General features: G+C 30.0%; 2 protein-coding genes and 1 pseudogene across 2 annotated transcripts; 1 reads left to right on the forward strand and 2 right to left on the reverse strand.

Annotated features, from left to right (window-relative positions):
* Positions 1 to 3,360: 3,360 nt before the first annotated feature.
* LOC115884396 lies at positions 3,361 to 10,797 on the reverse strand. Its single transcript, XM_030902954.1, has 4 exons — positions 10,486 to 10,797; positions 6,635 to 6,809; positions 4,133 to 4,346; positions 3,361 to 3,671 (listed from the first exon to the last, which is right to left on the reverse strand). The coding sequence occupies exons 1-4, from the start codon at positions 10,728 to 10,730 to the stop codon at positions 3,367 to 3,369; spliced, it is 939 nt and encodes a 312-aa protein (XP_030758814.1). The 5' UTR covers positions 10,731 to 10,797; the 3' UTR covers positions 3,361 to 3,366.
* Positions 10,798 to 14,260: 3,463 nt separating this feature from the next.
* LOC115884398 (copper chaperone for superoxide dismutase-like) lies at positions 14,261 to 20,549 on the reverse strand. The gene is made up of 5 exons (XM_030902956.1): positions 20,316 to 20,549; positions 20,044 to 20,254; positions 19,812 to 19,988; positions 19,587 to 19,762; positions 14,261 to 14,938 (listed from the first exon to the last, which is right to left on the reverse strand). Exons 2-5 carry the CDS (start codon positions 20,246 to 20,248, stop codon positions 14,798 to 14,800), a joined length of 699 nt encoding a protein of 232 aa, XP_030758816.1. The 5' UTR covers positions 20,249 to 20,254; positions 20,316 to 20,549; the 3' UTR covers positions 14,261 to 14,797.
* Positions 20,550 to 20,655: 106 nt separating this feature from the next.
* LOC115884397 lies at positions 20,656 to 22,090 on the forward strand (annotated as a pseudogene).
* Positions 22,091 to 22,974: the final 884 nt, after the last annotated feature.

A 22,974-nucleotide genomic window follows, 5' to 3' on the forward strand; every position in this document is an offset into this window, starting at 1 on the left:
CTTTATTTTTAACAATTAGTTTATTATTATTTTAGTAGATATTTAGAGTAGTAGTAGATACTTTACTATTATGTTTTGCATTTTGCAGTATTTACCGGTTTGGCAAAGTGCATATTAAATTATTTTTTAAGATATTTGCATTTTTAAATAGCATGTTTTACTTTTTAGATGTTTGTATTTAACTTTAAATACCTACCTGGAAAGTCCAAATTTTATCGTCAGGTAATAAAAATATGTGCATACAACTTGTTCTGTTATTGACAAGTTTTTTAGAGTTTTACTAAATTTTATAAACAGTAAATATAAAATTGACGAGCACATAAAAACGATGAGTATCCAGAAATGATAAATGTTCAGGAAACCGTTTTTTTTTTAATTCAACGCAGTACTTTTTATATTCGAGTTTATATCGTTTTTCCCATTTTAAATGCCTCTTTCTATGTGGCCGTTATCGATATCCCCGTTTATTTAGGTACCAAAAGGTGTAGCCCCCTTTTTTGTACTTTCATTATTTTTCCAGTGTGCTCTTCAATTAGTAGTAAATACTGTAATAATTATATTTGCATATTTCTTAAATTACCTATAGCATGTTTTGCTTTTAGCTGTTTTGCATTTAACTTGAATTATCTACCTTTTTTCAAAAGGTAATAAAAAGACACGTTTAAAACACATTTCAATTATTTTAAATAATTTTTTTACTAAATTTTATCGAACAGTAAAATTTATTACAATAATTAACTCCTAACAGTCATAATCATTCATGATGATCTGCAAAATCGAGAAAAAAATCCAAAATTGACAATGGCAAATTGGTCAAGTTGTATGCAAAGGTACTTTTATTTTCTTACGATAAAATTTGGGTTTTCCAAGTAGGTAATTAAAGTAAAATGCAAACAGCTATAAAGCGCATGCTTAATTTGGGCAAATATGCAAATTATTATTTTTTTTTTTTTTTTTTTTTTTTTTTTATATTTATTTAGTATAATTTTTTCATATGGGGTTTGTATTAATTGTTAATAATAATTACCCTATTAATTCCATATTCCAAAGAATTAGGATAGAATAATATATGAAAAATTATTTTGTTGTAAAATTAACATGAATAAATTAGTATTATAAGATAATGTACTTAACTAAAACCGTTTTTGGCTTCACATTTCAATTCATATCTATATATTTGTAAACAATAAAAAAAAAAAAAAAAAAAAAAAAAAATAAGAAGAAAGTAAATAAATATTGATCAATTATTAAAGACGCCTAAAACTGTTAATCGATAAAACTAGTACCTCGTATTTTCTTTATTTTCTACTTGCTATATTAAAATTCCTCAGTATTTTTAGTTGATCCCTTGTATACGGCCAGCGTTCTGACTGATAAAATAACACTTCCGCTGCACCCGGTAAACAAATAATTTTTTTGTCACCTCGAAGGGTCACGGGCCGCCTTTGAAGTCAAAATAACAATAGAATTCCTTAGAGTGGGCCAACTGGTATGTATTCTTTAAACTGTGGTAAAACACTGGAAATAGTAGAAGAGATGAGCAGAACTGTGATTCTCCAATCGCAATTGAAACAGCGGTTGCGATTTTTAAATCGCTGCGACCGTAATCTGCGATTGCGATTTTAATATTTTGTACTAGGCATTTTATTCAGAGTGTCATTTTCTATCGAATAAAGTAAAAATACCGAGGGTGCCATTTAAAATCAAAAGTTGTGGTCATTTTAGTGAAGCAGGTGATCGAAACAAATTGAATACGCCTGTAATTTGCTTCCACTTGGCGTCATATGCTTACATACCAAATCTCGTTTTTTTTATCAGAAAACAAAAAGTTATAGAGGCGAACCACTCTTGAGAAACACCCGGTATATTATGATCTTGAAACCACTAATTGCGTGTCTGAATGAAGCCTTGTTCTGTCTTTAGCCTACTCATAGATATGTAAGGAGACGTTTAAGGTAAAAATATTTACTGAAAACTGACAACTAAAGAAAAACTTATTGTTGTCATTAGCGTAACTACAGAAATCTTGAATTTTATTAAATAATAAAAAAATTTTCAAAATATATTTTTATTTTTTTTTTTTTTTTTTTTTTGTTATGGAAAATTTTGCTTTATGAAAAAATATTTTAAAAAAAAAAAAAAAAAAAAAAAAAAAGTATAATTTTAAAATTAATAATTTAAGAATTATCAACAGAAAATTTGATTTTTTATATGGGACACCCTTATGTATATTTTTAATTTATTGAAAAGAATTTAAAATTACCTTTCCAAAAATATAACACACTTGATATTTTGCTTGATTCATTTAAATATAATTAATAATTCCCGCTTTAAATAAGTAGGCTTTGAACGGCACCAGCTGTAATGAAAAAAAATTCTAGCTGTGAGCATCAATTAAAACGAAAATAATATTTGCTATGAGAGATGAAGAAGTTTATAACAATTTAATATATATTTAACCAACATCAACACATTTAAACTATATCTAATAACAATAAAAATAAATAGCAAACCAAGACATGAGATTTTGCCACAGTGTTCGACATATCGACCCTCTTCTGTTATAGACAGACGGGGCAGTTTTGAACATTTCTCGCGGAATTCATTAACTCAGTGGGGGTGAAAGTACCAATACCAAAATACCCTCTCATAACTGCTAAATATTTCTAATTCTTTGTCTAGATTATACGGAAAAAATACAATGAACTTTTATTCTACCGCAAATATATCCATAGGATTAGATCCATGTGCACTAAGTCAGGCGGCCCTCGACGGCCAAAGTCTGGGATCTTGGTTAGTTGTTCAATTATTCTTGAAATTGGCCAAAAATTTGTTAATAACTTCAGCGTTCAGAGGCGGCGCGTCGTCTTGCTGGAAAAATATGTTTGTCGAGCTCCATTAAGGGCATATTATCAATAAGGGGTCCAAAGCCTACTAGTTAAAAGTGGCGAACTTTTAAAATTCTGTATTTCGAAGGGAATTATAACAAAACATCAAGTGTGCTATATTTTTGAAATGTAATTTTAAATTCTTTTTCAGTTAATTAAAAATTATAGAGGGTGTCCCAAATAAAAATAAAAAAAAAATTTTCTGTTGATAACTCTTAAATATTAATTTAAAAAAATTATACTTAAACCATTAAATTCTACGTAAAAGCGTGCTTTGAAATGTTTTCATAGAAATACAAAATTCTTCCATAGCAAAAAGTTACAGCGATTTGTTAAAATGCACATTTTTGAAAAATACCCCTGTAACTCCGAAACAGATATTGATGTGCGGTTTTCACCATCATGTTTTTGATGAAAATTGAGCTCCAGACACCGATATTAGTTTTTGTCTATCTCCTATAGAAAAGGGTGTTTCCATTTAAAAGCGTCGAATTTGACCCACCCTGTACATATGCATGTATGTATAGGTATGCAAGTAGAGTACGAAATTTTTACTTACGCCGTTTATGTAGGCTAGTAGCATATTCTGTAATTTTCTGTCATCGTAACCAAAATAAGGACCAAATATTTTATATGCTGCTTCATCAAAAAACAACGCTAGTTCTACAGTCATTGGCGGAGCTCTACGGTAAAGGTTATTATTAAGGGTATTCTGGAAAATTTCGTCCTCGAAAATATCGCCTATGTTGTCATTTAACTCTTCATTTCTGTCCAAGAGGTTACCTAAAATAATAATCAAATATGGTTTCTATATACAGGGTTATTCACCTCATTCGACACGAAGTATTGTAGCCACACGAATTATTTTCAATAGGTAAGGAGTGTCCCAAATAAATGTGCCATCAAAGTTGTATTTTTTTAAATGGAACACAATTGTATATTATTACATTTTTAGTTTCATGATTAAAAAGCAAAATATGATTATACACTTGCACTTTAATCTTAGCGTTTTGGAAATATTTACGATTTTGTGAAAATGCAGCAACAATTTTAATGCTTCATTTCTCTAGGGGTGTATTTAAGTTTTTAAAACTAAATATCGTACTGAAGTTCTCTATTTATTAAATTTCGTGTTGCGATAAAAAAATCTTATACAGAGTGTACTTATACTTTCACTGTATAATAAAAGTCTTGGTGTAATATCACTTACCATACTTAAGTGACATTTTTTTTACGTTTCTTACCTGCTGTAGGAAATAAATCATCAAACAAGAAATCTTTCGCGAATCTTGCTCTTTTAATAATATGAGGTACTCTTCTCTGACTAGAAGGTTCTTCATCACTAATATCCCTCTTTACCAATCTCTGAAGTTTCGGAGTTAACGGATGTATTTCGAATGTAGTTGTCCAGAAGTAAAACCTTGCTAAAATACAATTAACATTTCTAATTAAATCAACCTAGAAGAATGATATTATGTTACTATGTAGGTAAAATTCATACGTAGAATTATAACAGACAGAATCAAAAAAATATTTAGTTAACTGTTAAAGAAATTCAGTGGCGGCTCGTCAAGGTAGGCAAGGTAGGCAGCGCATACCCTAAAATTTTGGCAGAATTTAAGCGGTTTATTACATTACATTATTTACTATTGATGTTGCTAATACATAAAAATATCATAATACACAGAAGTGTGTTTTAATAATCAATATTATTTTAATATTTGTGGTCTTGTGTATAAAGTTAAATTATTAGGTTAACGATAGATTTTTACATAGCCTTAAGTTATGCTGGTTGAATAAAGAGCTGCTACTTGTGCTCATTTTACAAGATACAGAGTGTCCCAAATAAGTAAAATATTATAGTTGCAGGTTTGCCGGAAACCCCTGTATACAGGCTCCCTATTTTTGGATTCTACGGTTGAAATAAAGGTGGGCTTGATTAAGTTCATTACTTTAACCTGTCGAATGCTTAGTCATTTCAATTTTATTGAACAGGCTTTATAGCCACAGGTAACGGTGCTTAATACTGTAATATTATCGAAGTTACTGCCTACCGTGCTGCAACAATACAATCCGATACAGAGTGTCTAAAAATTTTAAATACAAACGAAAAATACGAGGAAAAATAATTTTTTGAACACCCTGTATTTTGGCGAGAACAGATGCAATACTTTGGTCTGTTCATCAATTATACCATTTTTTGCCTGAGCCTCTTTTTGCTTTCCAGAAAATTTATTTTCTGTAATTTAGAATTTATTTATCAATATACCCATGGGACTATTGACATTTTAGATTATTTTAAAGATGTACCAAATTTTAAAGAGTACAGATACTAATATTGTCGATATAATTCGTTTATTTCATTAAAAATAAAAAAACTGTTTAAATATTTGTTAAAGAGGACCAATTATGATTCCAGTATTCAAACTACATTAACTGACTGTTTGCGTTGATTAATAATAATTGCTCCAAATACTAAAAAAAACTGAATTTTGTATGGGCATTAGACAGTGTGATAAAAAATACCTTTTAATAACATTTTTAATAAATGCTTATGTATAACAACAAAGACTTTAATTTGATAACTTATTATATTGATTTCTGACTCAAAATCCACATTTATTTATAATAATTTATTAACAAACACAATTAAGTATGTCATTAATTAGTATATGGCGGAAATAATGGTGTTGTAGGTATTTATTAATGGTATACTTTTATAAAGATTTAAATAGTTTTCTTTTGGCATACAAGGGTTAGTAATATCGTTTTGCTAAAACGATAATAATATTACTAGTCTGTACATTTTTGTACATTTGTTGCTTTAAAAACAATCTAAAATGTCAGTATTCCATGGATATATTGATAAATGAGGTCTAAAATTATAAGAAAATGCATTTTCTACGAAAACTTGAAGGGATAGGTAAAAATGGTATAATACAATTTGATAGACAATTTAATTTGTGCATCTGATTCTCCAAAATATACAGGGCATTCCATTTAAATTAAAGAAGTTATTGCCGTTTGATAATAATTATTTAAAATAGATTTTAGACACTCTGTATAAGGTAGTATTATTTATTATTACAACACAATAACTCGGATCAATAAATAAACTTCAGTAAATATTTATATTAAAACTTTGATACCCTCGGAGAAATGAAGCCTTTTTTTTTTTTTTATTTATTTATTTTCACAAAATTGAAATTTTTTTTTAAAGATTTTGTTTGGTTTAAGTATAATAAACCCAATTTCTATCTTTTATTTTTAATCGTAGAAAACTAAAAATGTAATAATATTAGGGTGTTCACTTAAAAAAATACAACTTTGATATTTTTTATTTATTTGGGAGATCATCTTGTAAAAATATTTTAAATTGTAGCTCTAATAGTCCTTCAACGAACCCCAAACTTACAATTTGTAAAAATCTCATCGTTTAGCTACAATACTCCGTGTCGTACGTGGTGAACAACCCTGTATAAAACATATCATTCTTTCTCTCAATACCACCAAATTTTAAGTTTGCGTAAATAAATAAAATAAAATTCTACGATGTACTTCATAGTGACTCCATAGTAATACAAGGGTAATACATATACTTGTATATTATGTCAATCATTATGTCATTACGTTGAATGCTGTTATTTTTGCTTTAGTTTTATCCTAAATATTATTGAGCTATGTTTTTAACCCTTAGATAACATATATTTACAAAAATACCATGTTAAATGTTGAAAATGCCTTACCACAGCTTTAGGGGTACACATGCTAAGTGCGGCAACAAATTCTTCATCTTCGTGTAAATAATGACAGTTTAATGGTGTTTGATTCAAGTATTGAACATTATCATCTTCATGGATGTATGTTTTAAATGTCGTTCCTAATATGTTGGTATTCTTTTTCAGTTTTAAATTAATCGGCCTGAAATTTGGGTATACATAATACGAGATATACAGGGTGTTTGAAAAAACATGTGCCATCTGTCGTGCGCAGATTCCTCACGAAAAATAAGATTTATTTTTTATATCAACGATATATATATCGTCCATAGACTTAACATAAAATATATGGTCCGATTTTGCTTTGTTTCGTAGCTACAGGGAGTTTAAGTCTATTTTTTAAATTTATTATAACTGGAATATTTTTTTTATTACAATTACGTAAATAATTTATTAATTTAATTTTTATTTTAATTTTATTAATCACAATTAATCAAATTAAAATAAAAATTAAATTAATAAATTTAAAAGTTTTAACATCCTTATTTTAAAAACCTTAAAATTAATTTATAGAAACTTTTTTTCATATTTTTTGACGAGAAATCAATCAGTGAGCAATTATTTAACACTGTGACCAGTTAATGGCATTAAACATTTTTAAAATTTGCTAGATTTGGGATAAAGGCAAAATAATAAAACTGCGTTTATCTCGTCAAGAAGACAAAATATCAAGAGAAAACTTTTAATCGACATTAAACGGTCTACACAATTTTGCTAACAAGGAAAAAAAGTCAGTGGCGCACATGTTTTCATTAAAAATATATTCTACCCATATGCACGTCCCTGTGAATATATCAATTCTTTTTTAGCATTAAAATATGTGGCACTTATAGTATTTTTTACCATTTAAATTACATTAGAATCGCTAAAAGCATTTCAAAGAAAATTATAATAAATTGAAAAAAAAATGAAGACCTTGTAGCTGCGAAACAAAGGAGAGTCGGACCTATGTTGGGTACAAAAAATAAATCTTATTTTTACGTGAGGAATCTCCCCACGAGAGATAGCACATATTTTTTGAAACACCCTGTATATTCTTGTTTTTTTTTGAGGAACCATGTAAAAATGCAAACTAATTTTTCGAGAAATATACAGGGGGACCATATACTAAGCCATTGGCGTAATTAAAGGGGGGAACGGGGATACCGGGGCCTCCCCCAGAGAAATTTTGACTGAAATAGTCATATTTCAGTCAAAATTTCTCTCAAGAGTCATCTTGACTAAATATTAATTTTTATTTGCTTGTGATGTAGTAAAAATTACTTTTTCAGGTTTTGTTTAGTTAATATTATTTTGTTTTGTTTTGTTCAAAAAATGTGTGTTAGTTTTTATTTTTTTACAAACTTTGTAGGTATTAAAGTAATCCACAGGAACACGAGGTTGATAATCCAAGTGATCAAATTGATTGATAAATTCATCAAAATGTTTTATTACAAAAAATGTGTTTATTTAGCTCGACCCGTACGGTATTTATTTATTTGTTTGTTTATTTGGGTCAAAATTAGAAATTGAAATTTAAGTACCTTCCTGTTGTCAGATTGATCTGAAATTTGGTACACACCTTTAGTTCCGATGACAATACAGTATAGTAATATCAATAACATTGTAAATCTAAGATGGCCGCCGGTACAAAATGGCGGATTTCATATTTTTCCACAACCCCCTCAATATGGGTATCAAATGAAAGGGCTACACTAGTAGAATACTGTGATTGTGACAAAATTTAAAATCCAAGATGGACGTCGTTACAAAATGGCGTATTAGGTGAGGGCATGAGTAGTCGTGTCCAGAACAGTTGTGTCCAAGATTGTGTGACGTTAGAAGGACAGATACAAAAAAGTAGGTGATTAGATGTACCTACGTAGTTAGCGGTAGCTTTACCACCCAAGTTAAGGTAATAGGTTAAAACGTGCTGAGGACTGTATGGCATTAGGGTGGCTAAAAATGTAATGTCGCAAGCGTTTTCCCCTCAAGATTGGGCGCCTCTTGTTGTATATTATAGCCTTGCCCCTCTACTGAACCTCTGGGGGGGTCGACCGTTAAAATGTCCATTACTCGTGGGAACAACATGGAAACAATAAATAAAAAAACAAACAAAAATAAAAACGAAACTGCTACACAACGAAAAAGAAGGCTCGAAAAGGCGAAAGAAAAATATAATAGATGTTTTTTTTTGAAATTTAAGTACCTTCCTGTTGTCAGATTGATCTGAAATTTGGTACACAACGAAAAAGAAGGCTCGAAAAGGCGAAAGAAAAGTATAGAACGAAACGTGCAAAAGAAAGTGAAAATGAAACCTATAGTCGACTACAGAAACGAAGAGAACGGTTAGCAACAGAAACACCTGAGCAACATGATGCCAGGTTAATAGCACAACGTGAGAGACAAAGGCAGCTGGTAGAGTCAGAAACACCTGAGCGTCATGAGTCCAGGCTAGCATCACAACGTGACAGACAGAGAGAGTTGTTAGCGGCAGAAATACCTGAGCGTCATGAGTCTAGGTTGGCATCACAACGAGAGAGACAAAGAGAGTTGTTAGCGTCAGAAACACCTGAGCGTCATGAGTCTAGGCTAGCATCAGAACGCGACAGACAGAGAGAGTTGTTAGCGTCAGAAACACCTGAGCGTCATGAGTCCAGGCTAGCATCAAAATTGTTTGAGGAAGGGCAAGCATACGTGGCTCTAAGTCGAGTCAAGTCTCTGGAAGGGCTATGTATTGAGGAATTAGATTGTAATAAATTATCAGGTAGAAACCATGTAATAATGATGCACTAAATGAATTAAATAGAATGAGGAATATTCGGTAGGCATTTCCGTTAAATACTAAAAACTAGAAAAGGGTCGGTAAAAAACTTTTTAAGTTAAACGGTTTTATCTTATGTGCACTGAAAACTAGAAAATAATAATAACAATTAGGTATTTTGAACTTCTAGTTCAGAAATATTTTAATTACTAGGCAGAATAGCTTTTAGGCATATTAGACTAAAATAAAAACGTGGGGCCCATTAACTATTGCTGTAATACTTTCTTCTATACTAAGGTGGATTGCATCGACTTACTATAATCGTAACTGGAGATTTTGACAATCAATAACCAGCCGTGGCGGCTTCACCAGCGAACGCCGAGCTCATGATCTACCAAAGTATAAAGTTATGCTTTGCCATAGGTAGGATTTCAGAGGGGCCCCACGTTTTTATTTTAGTCTAATATGCCTAAAAGCTATTCTGCCTAGTACTAAAATATTTCTGAACTAGAAGTTCAAAATACCTAATTGTTATTATTATTTTCTAGTTTTCAGTGCATATAAGATAAAACCGTTTAACTTAAAAGTTTTTTTACCGATTTTTTATTTTTTAATATTAATATTATTCATTTTTTAAAAAACAAAAGCACTCGCCCAATAATACAAGATTGAATACTCGTTTCATGAAGTAATAAAATATTTTCCACTAGTAAATATACATACTTTTAAAAAAAAATTTTAGTTGTTAAAAACTTTATATAAAGCACATTTATAATATTACCGGTCGTGTTGCGAGTATCTAAGTGTAGGTTTAAAATTCTACGTAATATTAATTAACACCTTGTATACACATCAAACAAAACATTAACGGACAATATTTTTCATATTGTATATCGCAAATATATAAAAATGCCGACTATAAAAAAAATCACGCTAATAATTTACGAAAACACGCTAAAATATTAGGCAAATAAATATTAAAATATACAGTTAAATAACTCAATTCAGTTTGGTTTTATTTACATTGAACATATTGTCTTGTTTATTAGAGGTATTAAAAAAAACATTAATTTACCTTTGGAAAGCGGAAAATGAATATTCTATGCCTTCGTCGTCATTTTCTTCTTTCAAATCATCTTTCACTAATTCTTCTACCGGAAGATGAACTACCTCATAGTCTGGAATAGCGTCTCTATCAGTTGTTTGAAAGTAGTAAGCCAAATCGTGTTCACTCATAGCATCGTTCAAAAAACGTGCTTCTTTTAAAGTTCCACATTGGATTAAACGTACAAACAACAATGCAAAAAGGTATTTCAACATATCAATAAATTTATATAAAAAAAAAGAAATAGAAAAATTGAGAACTTAGGGGAATATTAATTTTCAACGCGGACATATTTTTCTTTTATATTTTATTCGAGTACAGTTACATGGTGACTGATGAGGGTACTTTAGAGCAGCTGAAGTGATAATGAATGAATATTTTAAGATCAAAAGAATAGGATGGGTTAGGTAAAACCCGTAAAGTATGTTGACCTTATTGCTATTGGCAGTGGTGTGCTATGTGATTTTTTAAATTAAAATTGTTCATATTTTCCATATAGATTTATCTTTTCTTAAAATTAAGGGATCATTACTAGAGGAATAGTTCGAAAAGGTTGTTTTTTTCCATTCAAAAATTGTAAACAACCCATCTATTTACTTTTAGAGCATAGCAATTTTCAGCAGTCGTTTAATTTTTTTATTGATAAAGATTTTCACTTACTGTCTACGAAGAAAATACAGCAGAAATATTAAGAAAGTTTTTGAAAAAACTGCAATCAATTATTTCTAATAGATTTCGAGATATCGATTTTTGAATTCAGAGTTCTAATAGCCCGACCACTGTCGAAAACCAACTCAATTTCGTTTATTTTTACCAAAAATGCAAGTGTTTCTAGCTTGCACTTAAAAATTTTCAAGCTATAGAGAAAATTACGACTCTTTCTATAATCCTACTGATGAACATCATAAATCAGGTAGTGATTGAGACATTTTGAAGCTGTTTCTGTAGATGAGTGTAATGTTAGTTCCTCTGAAACTGAATCTCAGAGGAGAACTAATTTGAGAACCAACAATATAAAACAAGAGCTAAAAGAGTGGGCGTTAAAATACTCATGTAGCTCTGAATAATGTAGAAACACTAATAATAGAAAATGCACAATAAGTAAAAAATAACTTCAAAGGACAAGGCGGAACATTATAGTGACATCAATGGAATGTATAGTCGCCACCACCGCGATCGGTGTAGCAACGCTCCAATTAAGTGGCAATTTGGTGGCGCAGGGAACTTTCTTGGAAAAATCACTTTATGGTTGCCAAGAATCGTTGCCCATGTAGTTCCAAAAAAGATATTGTTTCTATAAAGTCGCCTTTGGATAGCTACATTTGTCACTTATCAATCCGAAGATTTTAAAGGTCCAAACGGGTAGGGTTGGCCTAATATGTTATTGTTCCCGGTACTTTGTGGAAGCATATGGAACTATAAAGTATTTTTCGGATTAAAGGGCCATTTTTTTTTCATAAATTTTTAAACGATCAGCCAAATGGCTCAAACATTATGCTTTTTTAAGCTAAATATACCTAGATTTTTTACTTAGTTATTTTGTTATTTCTGACGGTGGACTAATTTTTTAAAGTTTGACCCCGGTTTCAAGCAAATTATTATTTTTTAATTACAAACATGAGTTTCTATTGCAAATAATATAATAATTTGAAATATTTTGAGAGGTGCTCGAAAATTTTGTTATATAAACCCACTGTTTTATTCAGTAAAATTGATTGCGTTCTGGAATTTACCTAAAAAAGACGTTAAAATCGCACGGTAAATAACAAATAACGAAAAAATAATAATGGCTTCCATAATTATTTTCCATCATGACATTTATTTTTATGAAATGTGAAATTGCATGAAGAGGTCGCTGCGAATAAAGTTCAACAGTTTGACGAAAGTTCCACATGTCAGTGGCTAACACTTGGCTGCCACGAACCCGCGACTAGGCAGCTTCGTAACGGATAAGTCGCATTCACCAGTAGGCTACTTTATAGTAACACATCATAGTAACTCTTTTAGTGGCACGACAAATAATCAAAACCTGTTCTGGAAAACTAACATTTTATTTACTAGTGGTATTGAGTATTGTTTTTTTTCTGCTGCTTCGCTGTCGCCTAACAGTTTAAAGAGGAATCCAGCTGTTAAAAAAATTTATCATAAAAATATATAAAAATCTGACTTAAAGCCATTTATAAAAAGACTTAAATATTTTTAATGACTTAAGTCTTATCTAAAATCTTTTTCTATTTCGGAATAAAGAGTTAAACGACAGATCGTTTTCAAAAAGACTTAAATTTTAAATCTTAAGTCAGCTTTCGAAGAATGACTTAAATTCAAATGACTTAAGTCATTAAAATGATTTAAATAAAAAAAAACGTAAGTTGTCCGGAAGCTTGCAGCTCTGGGCCAGGTATTTTACTTTGTAAATTTCCAAAAATTATTTTCCTTAAATTTTGAGAACCACTGAATTTTTTCGGTTTTTTCAAGATTCCAGGACCATTAATTTTATTTTCAGTTGTTTAATAATCTTCATATTTTTTTAATAAATTTAGTCATATCTTCACGTGCATTTTTCAATTAAATAATTAAAAAATAGAAACGTTGAAAAGTTATTTTAACATTTTTTTTAATATATATTTAAAGAAAATATTGTTTTTGTAAACTTTTAACAGAAGAGCAAAATAAAGCTACCGACAATGCACGCCTATGTAGAAAATTATCAATAATATTAAATCATCGAGTTATTGTCCTCCTTGTACAAATTTTAAATACAAACATACATAATAAATATGTATGTTAAAGAGTCATAATTCCGCCGAAACAAGTACTTATGTATGTATATCGCTATACTCGTAATGCTTATTTGACTAATATCTACCAACGCCCATTGTTTTTTTTTAATCTTTGAAATTACTTTAAAATTCCATAATCAAAGTATCACCTAAAATTTATATCTGGTAAATGAAGACTCTATTAACCAGACGCTGAAATTATGCAAATATTCCATTTATTAACCATTGTAAGTTATTTTGTTTTTCAAAATGTCTTATTTTATAAAAAGAATTAATTTTTTATCCATTATAAAGGTGCTTTACACACATCGATTTGTTTAAACCCTTGTAATAACACTTTTAAAATCAAAAACAATTTGAGAAACGGCAATATAGCTGTAAAACACCGACTTATATACAGGGTGTTTCAAAAAACATGTGCCATCTCTCGTGGGGTGATTCTGCTTTGTTTCGCAGCTACAAGGGCTTAAAGACATTTTTTTTTCGATTTATTATAATTTTCTTCCAAGTGGTTTTAGCGATTCGAATGAAATTTTGAAGGTAAAAATTACTATTTAATGCTAAAAAAGTGTCAACATATTCACCAGGGACGTGCATACGGGTTATAACTGGAATATTTTTCTAAAACAGGTGCGCCACTGACTTTTTTTCTCTTGTTAGCAAAATTATGTAGACCGTTTTACGCCGATTGAAAGTTCTATTTTGATATTTGCTCGATTTCGATCTCCTTGATGAGATAAATGCAATTTTATTAATCACAATTAATAAAATCAAACTAATGTATTTAGATAAATTTTCATTCATTTAGTTTATTAATTTTTAAAAATATAAATTTTCTTTTTTTGTTGAAATCCTGCTTAACTTTATTTTTAAAGTAATTAGTATTAATAAATTATAAAAAATATTTGTGCTAAAATGCCTTACAAATTTATTTTAATATTATAATTTTGAAATAAAAAAACAAGTTTTTTATCAACAGCTTTATTAAAACAATATTAAAAAATAACAAATATGGTTGTTTTTCTAAAACCTACACACAATATTTGTATCTCATCATAAATATACGTAATATATTTGTTAAATATACAATAATTATAACCTAGGTACCTAAACCTTAACAAATGCATATCATTATTCAAAACTAATTTCCTCTTAGTAAGAAGCATTAGCAAATACCTATTATGTATACCCATTTAACGTAAAATAAGTATCAACTGTAGAAAATGTAATGTAAAAAAATACGTAACAAAACTAGATAACAATTATTTTTAGAGTCTTAAACCATTCTTAATATTAAAAATTCAGATGTATAAAAAGTCCTATATAAATTCCCTCGACTTTATCTGTGACAACTATGTATCTCCAGAGACTCGAGTATTTGTAAAAAATAATTGAACTTAAATAATTGATAAAACAAGTTTTTTCTATCTACTCTACAATCTTGCTACATGAACAAGAAATACCCTGTAAAAACACTACATTATCTTCCATTTCAAGAAATGTTATAAGTTTGATTTTGAATTTGGTTTCGCCACCTCATCCCAAATGGTTGTCCCATCGCAAGCGCATATAGTCTTCGGATTTTGAAATAGGCCTGCCGATCTGGCTACGATTCCACAAGCAATTGGTTCTCCATTGTTATGCTAATAATTAAAAAAAGAGTATAGTTTTAAATTTAAATTTAAAAAATCTATATAATGAGACAGAGATGTGACTTATTATTTCAGATACAACTATTTGAAATATTTCTTTAATTTCATCTTGTATCTTGCATTTAGATACATTTTTTAGTCTCTTAGCATTTTACAAATACTTAGTTTGCTAAAATACATTTACTAATAATAGTTATCCACGCATATTTTTTACTTTACGACATTCGATCATAATAATATGGACCAAATAGAATATCCCTATTAGGTGTGATTAAATATCCGTAGATGAATATAGGTAGGTAATCATCTAAACAAGGAGTGCGCTAATGAAAATGCGTGAGTTAAGAGCTTCTTAACTCACTGACGTAGATAAATATTTATAAAAAGTCAACAAGAATTTTATTATCAAAATAATAAATTTATTTTCCTACATTAGTTATACTTAACAACAAGACCTTACATTCCATTATATAATATATAAAATATTTTATTCTTAACATATTTTTGCACCTAATTACAATACGAATATCACATAATATACCGGATATATTGCATCAAAATTAACACATTTAATCATCCCAATCGCCTTCATTGCTAGACCCTTCATTACTCTCGTTATCCTCTTTAGGGTCCGGCGGAGGAATCATAAACGAAATCTTTGCCAGAGTCGACTCTCCACTCAGAACTTCTTCCGATTTCTTCGTTCCCGATATACCCTTCCGTCTCAACATCAGTTTCGAGGCAGGTCCGCCATCAGGTCACCAGATGGCGCTGTAGATTTCGTACTGGCAGACTGGTGCTGGTCGGAGTTTGTTTTTCGCAGTTTGGCTCCCTGGGAACCACCGGCCTGTCGTATTGCCTCCATCAGGTTGGTTCTGGAATCGGGAATGGGAGGTGCGGTGATAGGAGGAGGTTGGACAGGTGCGGGGATCAGGGGAGGTGGTGGAGGTATATCCCTTGGTGCGGCGATGGGCACCGGCGTTGTAGCTGTAAAAAGAATCAGGAATTTTAAAGTAAATACAGTGATTATAAAGAGGTTTCCATACGGTAATCGCAAAACAATTTCCGATGCACGTGATCAACTTTGAGTGACAAGCGATGGCGACAGCGCTGCCAGATTGTGATGGATTTATGAGATGATCTTAATTTAAAAATTTTATTTTTAATTTAATAACTGATATTTTAGTAATTAATTGATTTTTTTGTTTTATAGTTTATTTTACTTATTACATATTGGCAAAAACTAGTCCATTATGAAGATTATTTTAAGCATTATTATGGGATATTTATTTATTGTGTACATCTTACAACGCCATAAGTGGTAATAACAAGTGAGAGGGTGCTATTAATGCACAAACTAAAATCACAGAATTTAATAAAAACTAAGGTAGAAATAACTTTCAAAGTGGTGTAATGTGCTTATCAATCAAACTTACTTCTCTGATTGCAGTCAAGGATAATAAAGAACATTTATTGTCAGGTTCTCGTTCAAAATAGTTTATCAGGGTAACTTTAATCAGGGTAATTTTAACTCTTTGCTTCAACTGTTCAAATACTTCGGCACATAACAATGCAACACACAATTTGAAGAAATGCAATACAAAAACTCGAAAATTTAGTTCTTAAAAGAACTGTTTCTGCTTAAAAGTACAATTTTTACAAAAAGACTATGAAAATAGACAAAAAACAGAATTACTCACAAATATTCAACAACAACACGATATTATATAAAATAATGACTGACATTAGGATAATTGTCAAATAATAAACGACAACGTTGCTGAACACGGCGCAATGATAATAAAACCAACCAACATAACGATAATAAAAATTCGGTTTAAACTCATTTTTAAGCTTTAATCTAAATAAAATATCTGTTACAATCATTTGCTTTATAAAGTAAAATGATAAGCTGCTCGGTATCTTAAATTATACAACAAATTTAAACATTTTTGGCTAAAATTTCATTTAGTTAGGTTTATAGACTTTAGTGTCAATTTCGATATGATTGATGACGTGCATCGGAAAATTGTTTTGCGATTATCGTATGTCACATGTTACATACAGTATGTGTAGAGTGTATTCGCGTATACGGGGTTCGGCAATAGTGCTTCGGGCATCTGTAGCCCCTAACATAAAAAACTTAGGAATTTTGTTTAAGTGCAAAATATGTATTAGAATATATTTCAGCAAAATAATTTAACCTCTACAGGGTAGCTCATTTTTTTAAATGGAACACCCTGTAAATTACTGCATTTTTGTCTTGCTTTCTGATCACTTATAATTAAAAATACAAGAATTGTCTTGAAATTAAAGCTACATTAGGTATTTACTTTAGATGGTCTGTGCTTAATTTGCTATAAATATCGTAATCTTAAATCATACAGGGTGTTCAAAATTCTACGCCCAACTTTCTAAAATATAAAATAATTTTTCTTCGTTTGTTTTTTGGAACACCCTGTATATTATTTTTTTAATAGAAGGAGACATAAAAAATGAACATTTTTTTGTATTTAGAGTATATACAGGGTGTTCCGTTTAAAAAAAAAAAAAAAAAAGAAAATTTATATTATATTTTACACATTACAGTTACATTTTTACAAGTTTCGCGTAAAATTTTGAACACCAGTATGATTTAAGATGACGATATTTATAGCAAAGTAACAACAGACGATATAAAGTAAATGTCTACTATAGTTTTGATTTCAGGACAGTTCTTGTATTTTGAATATTTTTTAAATAAGCCAAAAATAAATATTTTTTATTTATTTATTAATCTATCTGAAATTATCGAAATATATTTACTCATATTACATAAACTGATCTGAAAGAATGCAAAAAAGCAATAATATACAGGGTGTTCTATTTAAAAAAAATTCCACTCCTACTTTTTTGAGCCAGCCTGTAGAAGTTAAAATATTTTCCTGAAACATATCCTAGTACATACTTTAGGTTTACTCTTAAACAAAATTCCCAAGTTTTTCATTCTAGGAGCTACAGATGCCCGATGCACTATTGCCTAACCCTATATGATGAAAATCAGATAATTCTTTATTATCAATTTAAATTTGAAAGGCCACCGTGACGCCGTTTTTTTCTGTCATATGGCATTAATAGTAAGCTTTATATAACTATGTATTATTTTACTTACTTATATTATTTGTTGGATCTTCAGAACTTGTTACTTTTACATCAACAACTCTTGGAGGTGGCTCTTGTATTGGTGGAGGTTTAGGTACATTTTCTGGAGGTGGAGGTGGTGGAGGAGGATTAGACAACACTGCATCCACATTATCTTTTACTTCAAACACACTGGGTAAATCTAGCTTGTCTGCGGTAACTTTATTTTGATTAAAGGCAGAAGGTGCTATGCTAGTGTCAACATCAAGTTCATATCTCAAGTCACCAGCAACGCCAGGTAAGTCTGGTAGATCCAAAGGCACATCTAATGCAGGTAACTCTTCTACTTTTGGTTTGTAAAAAAATATGATTCCTCTATTCCTTGGTGTAGGGATGACGATCTCTGACTTATAGAGTGAGGTGCTGGGCCCAATTCAGATGTATTTATGTGCACTGTTTCACTTACTACTTCATTTCCTTTTAAAGAATCAATGTATCCGAATTCTTTTTATAAACATTTTTTGCCTGTGTTAAAAAAGAAGCAAGTCACAGACACCTGTAATATTTGGTGGTAAGTTTCCAAGACCTTCTAACACACTATCATCCCTTTCATCGGGGACTTCCACGTGAAAGAATTGCAATTTATTTAAAGGTTCGTACGCGGATGAATAAGCTGTATGTTTAACATTGTGTTTTTGTAACTTTATATCGGATCCGCCACTAAATATCGATTCATAATCACATTTTACATCAAGGCCTGGATATTTACTACTTGAAAACACGGTAGTGGCTTTTTTTGCTCCGTTAAGCTGCTTGATTTTGGACGCTGCCACATCTATCCTGTTTGATATATTTGAAAGCTTCGTATGATTTGTTTGGATTCGTTTATCCACCCGAGATAAAACGTCTTTTGTAATTTCAGTTAATTGGTCTAAAACATCAACTATTTGAACTATTGTCTCTTCCTTGCTCAAATTTTGAGGAATTGCTGAGATGGTATATTTTGAGTTCATGATTTAGGTAAAAAACAACAAAATCAAATTTAAAAAAATGGGTTATGTTGTGTTGTATTCTTCTTCGTTAAGTTGACGTGTGTTAGTGATGGGCATCGACGCAAAACATCGATGTTAAGTTCAAATTATGTTCAAATTTAACATTATTTGCTTTTAAACATGAATAATATCATTTAAAAATAATGTATTTTAAATTTGAACACATATTTTAATATTATATAATAAGTACATATAGATAGAAGCCCAGAAAAGCGCAACAAATTCGCAAAATTTCAAAAGGTAGACTAAATAATTTGTTAGTTTTGTTTTACAATTGTCAGTAAACGTTATTTGCTATTAAAAATGTTAAAAAACATATTTCTAATAAAAATGTAGAAAACATAATAACAAAAACACCACATGCACTACTGAAAAACCCAAGTCAAATTGATGTATCCTAATTATTTATCGACAAGTAATAATTGAAAGAAAAAATGCAAGAGTACTGATACTGTACTGGTACTTACTTCAGGACCTATTCCAAATGCTCTTCCTAAAACATCTGATAATTTTATTGTATTATCTTCTAATCGAAATTCAGAACGTCCATTTCTTTCTGCCAATATTTTTCCTATATCTCCATACACCTTTTTGTTTACATTGTAATAGTCAGGATTAAAAATGTTTCCAATGCTTTTGCATCCTAAAAAAACTAATTTAAATTGATAAGTTATAACATTTATAAACATTACCTCTAGATATATCACCACATTCATAAATTGCTATTCTATGTTTACCAGGCGGTAATCCATCGACTGTGCCATCAATAATGCACACATCTGGTGTTGCTTGTACAAATCGTACAACTCCATTTACATTAGCGTCTCCTGCTTCCAAAATAGAGACACCTGCGCTACTTCCAGCATAGCCTATAAAAAAGTGTTATTGTATAGAAACAATCCAATAATATTACAAAGTCTCCACCTTTAACTGCAACAGGTCGGCCGGTGGATTCAAGTAATTCTTGTAATCTTAGAGTAGATAATGTGCTTTCAATAACAACAGAGCCCTTTTCAAGATTAATATCGACTTTTTTAATACCTTCGACACTATCTAAACTTTTATGAATATCATCAACACATGCTTTACAGGTCATTTTGACCAAAAACTCTATTACTGTTGAAGTCATTTTTATCTGAAAAAACAGTTGAGTAACATGACAATGCATAATTATGCATTTAAAATTATATTCTTACCTAATATCTGTTTTTAAGAAATTCAAAGTTCTTGAACTATTGCTATATACGATTCAAAAAATGTGGATAGAAATTATAAAAACTCGAATTAATTAATAACAACAATTTAGTTATACAATTTAAAAACAACGTGAAACAAATCAAAATAGCCAAGAAATAACACTTCAAAGTTTTATTATTCCGGTTTTATTTATCTCACAATTTAAAGGACGAGGACGAAAAGTACCCAGTGAAGTTAGGTAGCAATTTGATAGTAAGCGCCAGTAAGCGGGTGGTAGACATATATTTATAAGTATTTGATATGTATATGGTGGCAGATATTTTTCAATGGTAGTTCAAATGAGTTGACAAATGACGATATTGACATTGACGTACAGTTTGACGTTTAACAACTTTTTAATTTGGTTATTGTTTTTTTTGTGAAAAGATGGAAAGTTTGATAGAATATAAGTGATAAGTTCTTTCCTAAAGTAAGGATAAAATATACAAGTTAGCAACAAATATCTGTGTGCATACGATTTTTATAACTGACAGTTAAATCATTATTATACAATGGATCAAGATGAAAACAATCTTGAAGAGGGAGAAGTGAGCACTGACATTAGTTTTTACACTGCACAATTAATCCATTTATTTCCAGATTCAAGACGATGACGATACTGAAGTCTATACTCCTCTGGAGAGACCCCAAACTTATGCCTTAGATATCCCACAAAAAAGGTTTCCTGTTGATACTCATTACAGTGAAAGTGAAGAGGAACAACAATCTTCTGGTAGCGACAGTGATCTTGACGTTGGCATTCCCCGAAGTAAAAAACCAAAAAAAATTAAAGTTATTCCAAAACTTATACCTAAGCCAAACAAGTTGAAAAAGTATGACATTTGGAGTACCCGGCCCAGGAAGATGTTTTAGGTAGTTTTTGTTACAGTAATATACAAAAGTTTCTATATAATAATACAATTTTCTGATATTAAAGCTGAAACAATGAATAGCTGTGATGTTAGTATAAAAAGATAGATCGCGTAATGTTGAATCATATGATTATTCGCTTGCCGCCAAAAATGTATGAAGAACTGGAGGCAACTCAAGGAAACAAAAGAACCAGGGCTGATAGAAAAATAAGCTTTTTAGGTTTGTTTAGTTAAAAGGTTAATTTAATCTAATTTATTTTTATTTTTAGACAAAAACATAGATCAAATAGTCCAGAAACGGAAATCAAAGGAACATCAAGATTGATTCCAGATTTAAAAGTGGATATTACCAGTGACATCAATGAAATTGCCACAGATATGGCAAATAAACTTGGCGAAGAAAGGGAAGACTTAATATGTATGTCGAACATATTTATGAAGTTTAGAAATTTATATTAGCCATTTTTTTTAGTAAGAGTGCTGGATGTAGTAGGAATAGAAAGAACATTTAAGATATATGAGGAAGCTCAAAGAATAGAAAAGGAGGGTGGAATGCTAATAATGGTAAAAAACAAAGATATATAGCTTGAAAGTTAAAAAAAATATATGAAGATGATTTTCAGAATCAAACAAGGAGGAGGACTCCAGGTGGAGTTTTTTTGTTTTTAGTGAGACATGACAAGGATCTGAATTTAGAAGAAAGAAATAAGATATTCGATGAAGAGAAACAGAAGTACAAGAAGATAATTAAAGACAAAAGGAAAGAGAAACTTCAAAAGATTAAAGATGAGACAAGTAAGAACACTTTAAAACTAATTAAATTTACAAAATCTAAGATGAGAATCATTCTATATCAGTATTAATATACAGTAGAGTGGGTCAAAATAATTGACTTTTTTTCACTTTATTCTCTGAAAAAAAGGTTGGTAAATTCTCTCTAAATATGAGCTCTTGATTTTAATAGGAAGGTCCTCCGCCTTTCAGAGAAAAGATATATCGTGTATCTCATATATTTGTAGGAAATTGAATTCTCTACAAAAAAGGTCTCTTACAATTTTTTTTGTAAACCACGCCGTTCGAAAGTTATTGAAGGTTGAAGTTTGATTATTTTAAGGCAGATTTCTTTTTTCTTATGAATTTTATAACTTCGTTAACAAAAAATTATTATGATACGAGTAACTGATGGTTTTGTAGGAAATTCACTGCTATACAAAAATGGTTACATTATGATTAGTCTATTAAATTAACAGGTTAAGAGATATTTATCGTCAAACTTCAATGCACAATAATTTTAACAGTTTTTGATTAATAATTTGAACAATTCCAAATTATTTTAAGAGTTTCGGGAAAATTTGTATAAATTTCAGTTTCTATAAACAAAGAAAGGTTTTAAACTTTTTTTTTCTAGTTTTCTTTGGTCCTAAGCAAGTTTGGGTCCATTGAAACAAAAAAGTATTGCATTTTTTGTAACTTAGAGTCAATGATTCATTAAATTTTTCTGACAAAATTAATATAAAAAGTTTTGATCTAGAAGAAAAAAAAATTCAATTTGTTATCAAAAAGTTTTTTTTTATTTAATTATCAACTGAGATATAATTGGATTGTAGTTGTTTGAATTATTAATTAAATTTGTTAAAATTATTGTGCATTGAAGTTTGACGATGAATATCTTTTAAACGGTTAATTTAATCGACTAATCATAAGAAACCATTTTTGTAGAACAGTGAATTTCCTACAAAACCACGAG

Source organism: Sitophilus oryzae, unplaced genomic scaffold (assembly GCF_002938485.1).
Source record: "Sitophilus oryzae breed Bouriz unplaced genomic scaffold, Soryzae_2.0 scaffold_237_pilon_pilon, whole genome shotgun sequence".
NCBI lineage: Eukaryota > Metazoa > Arthropoda > Insecta > Coleoptera > Curculionidae > Sitophilus > Sitophilus oryzae.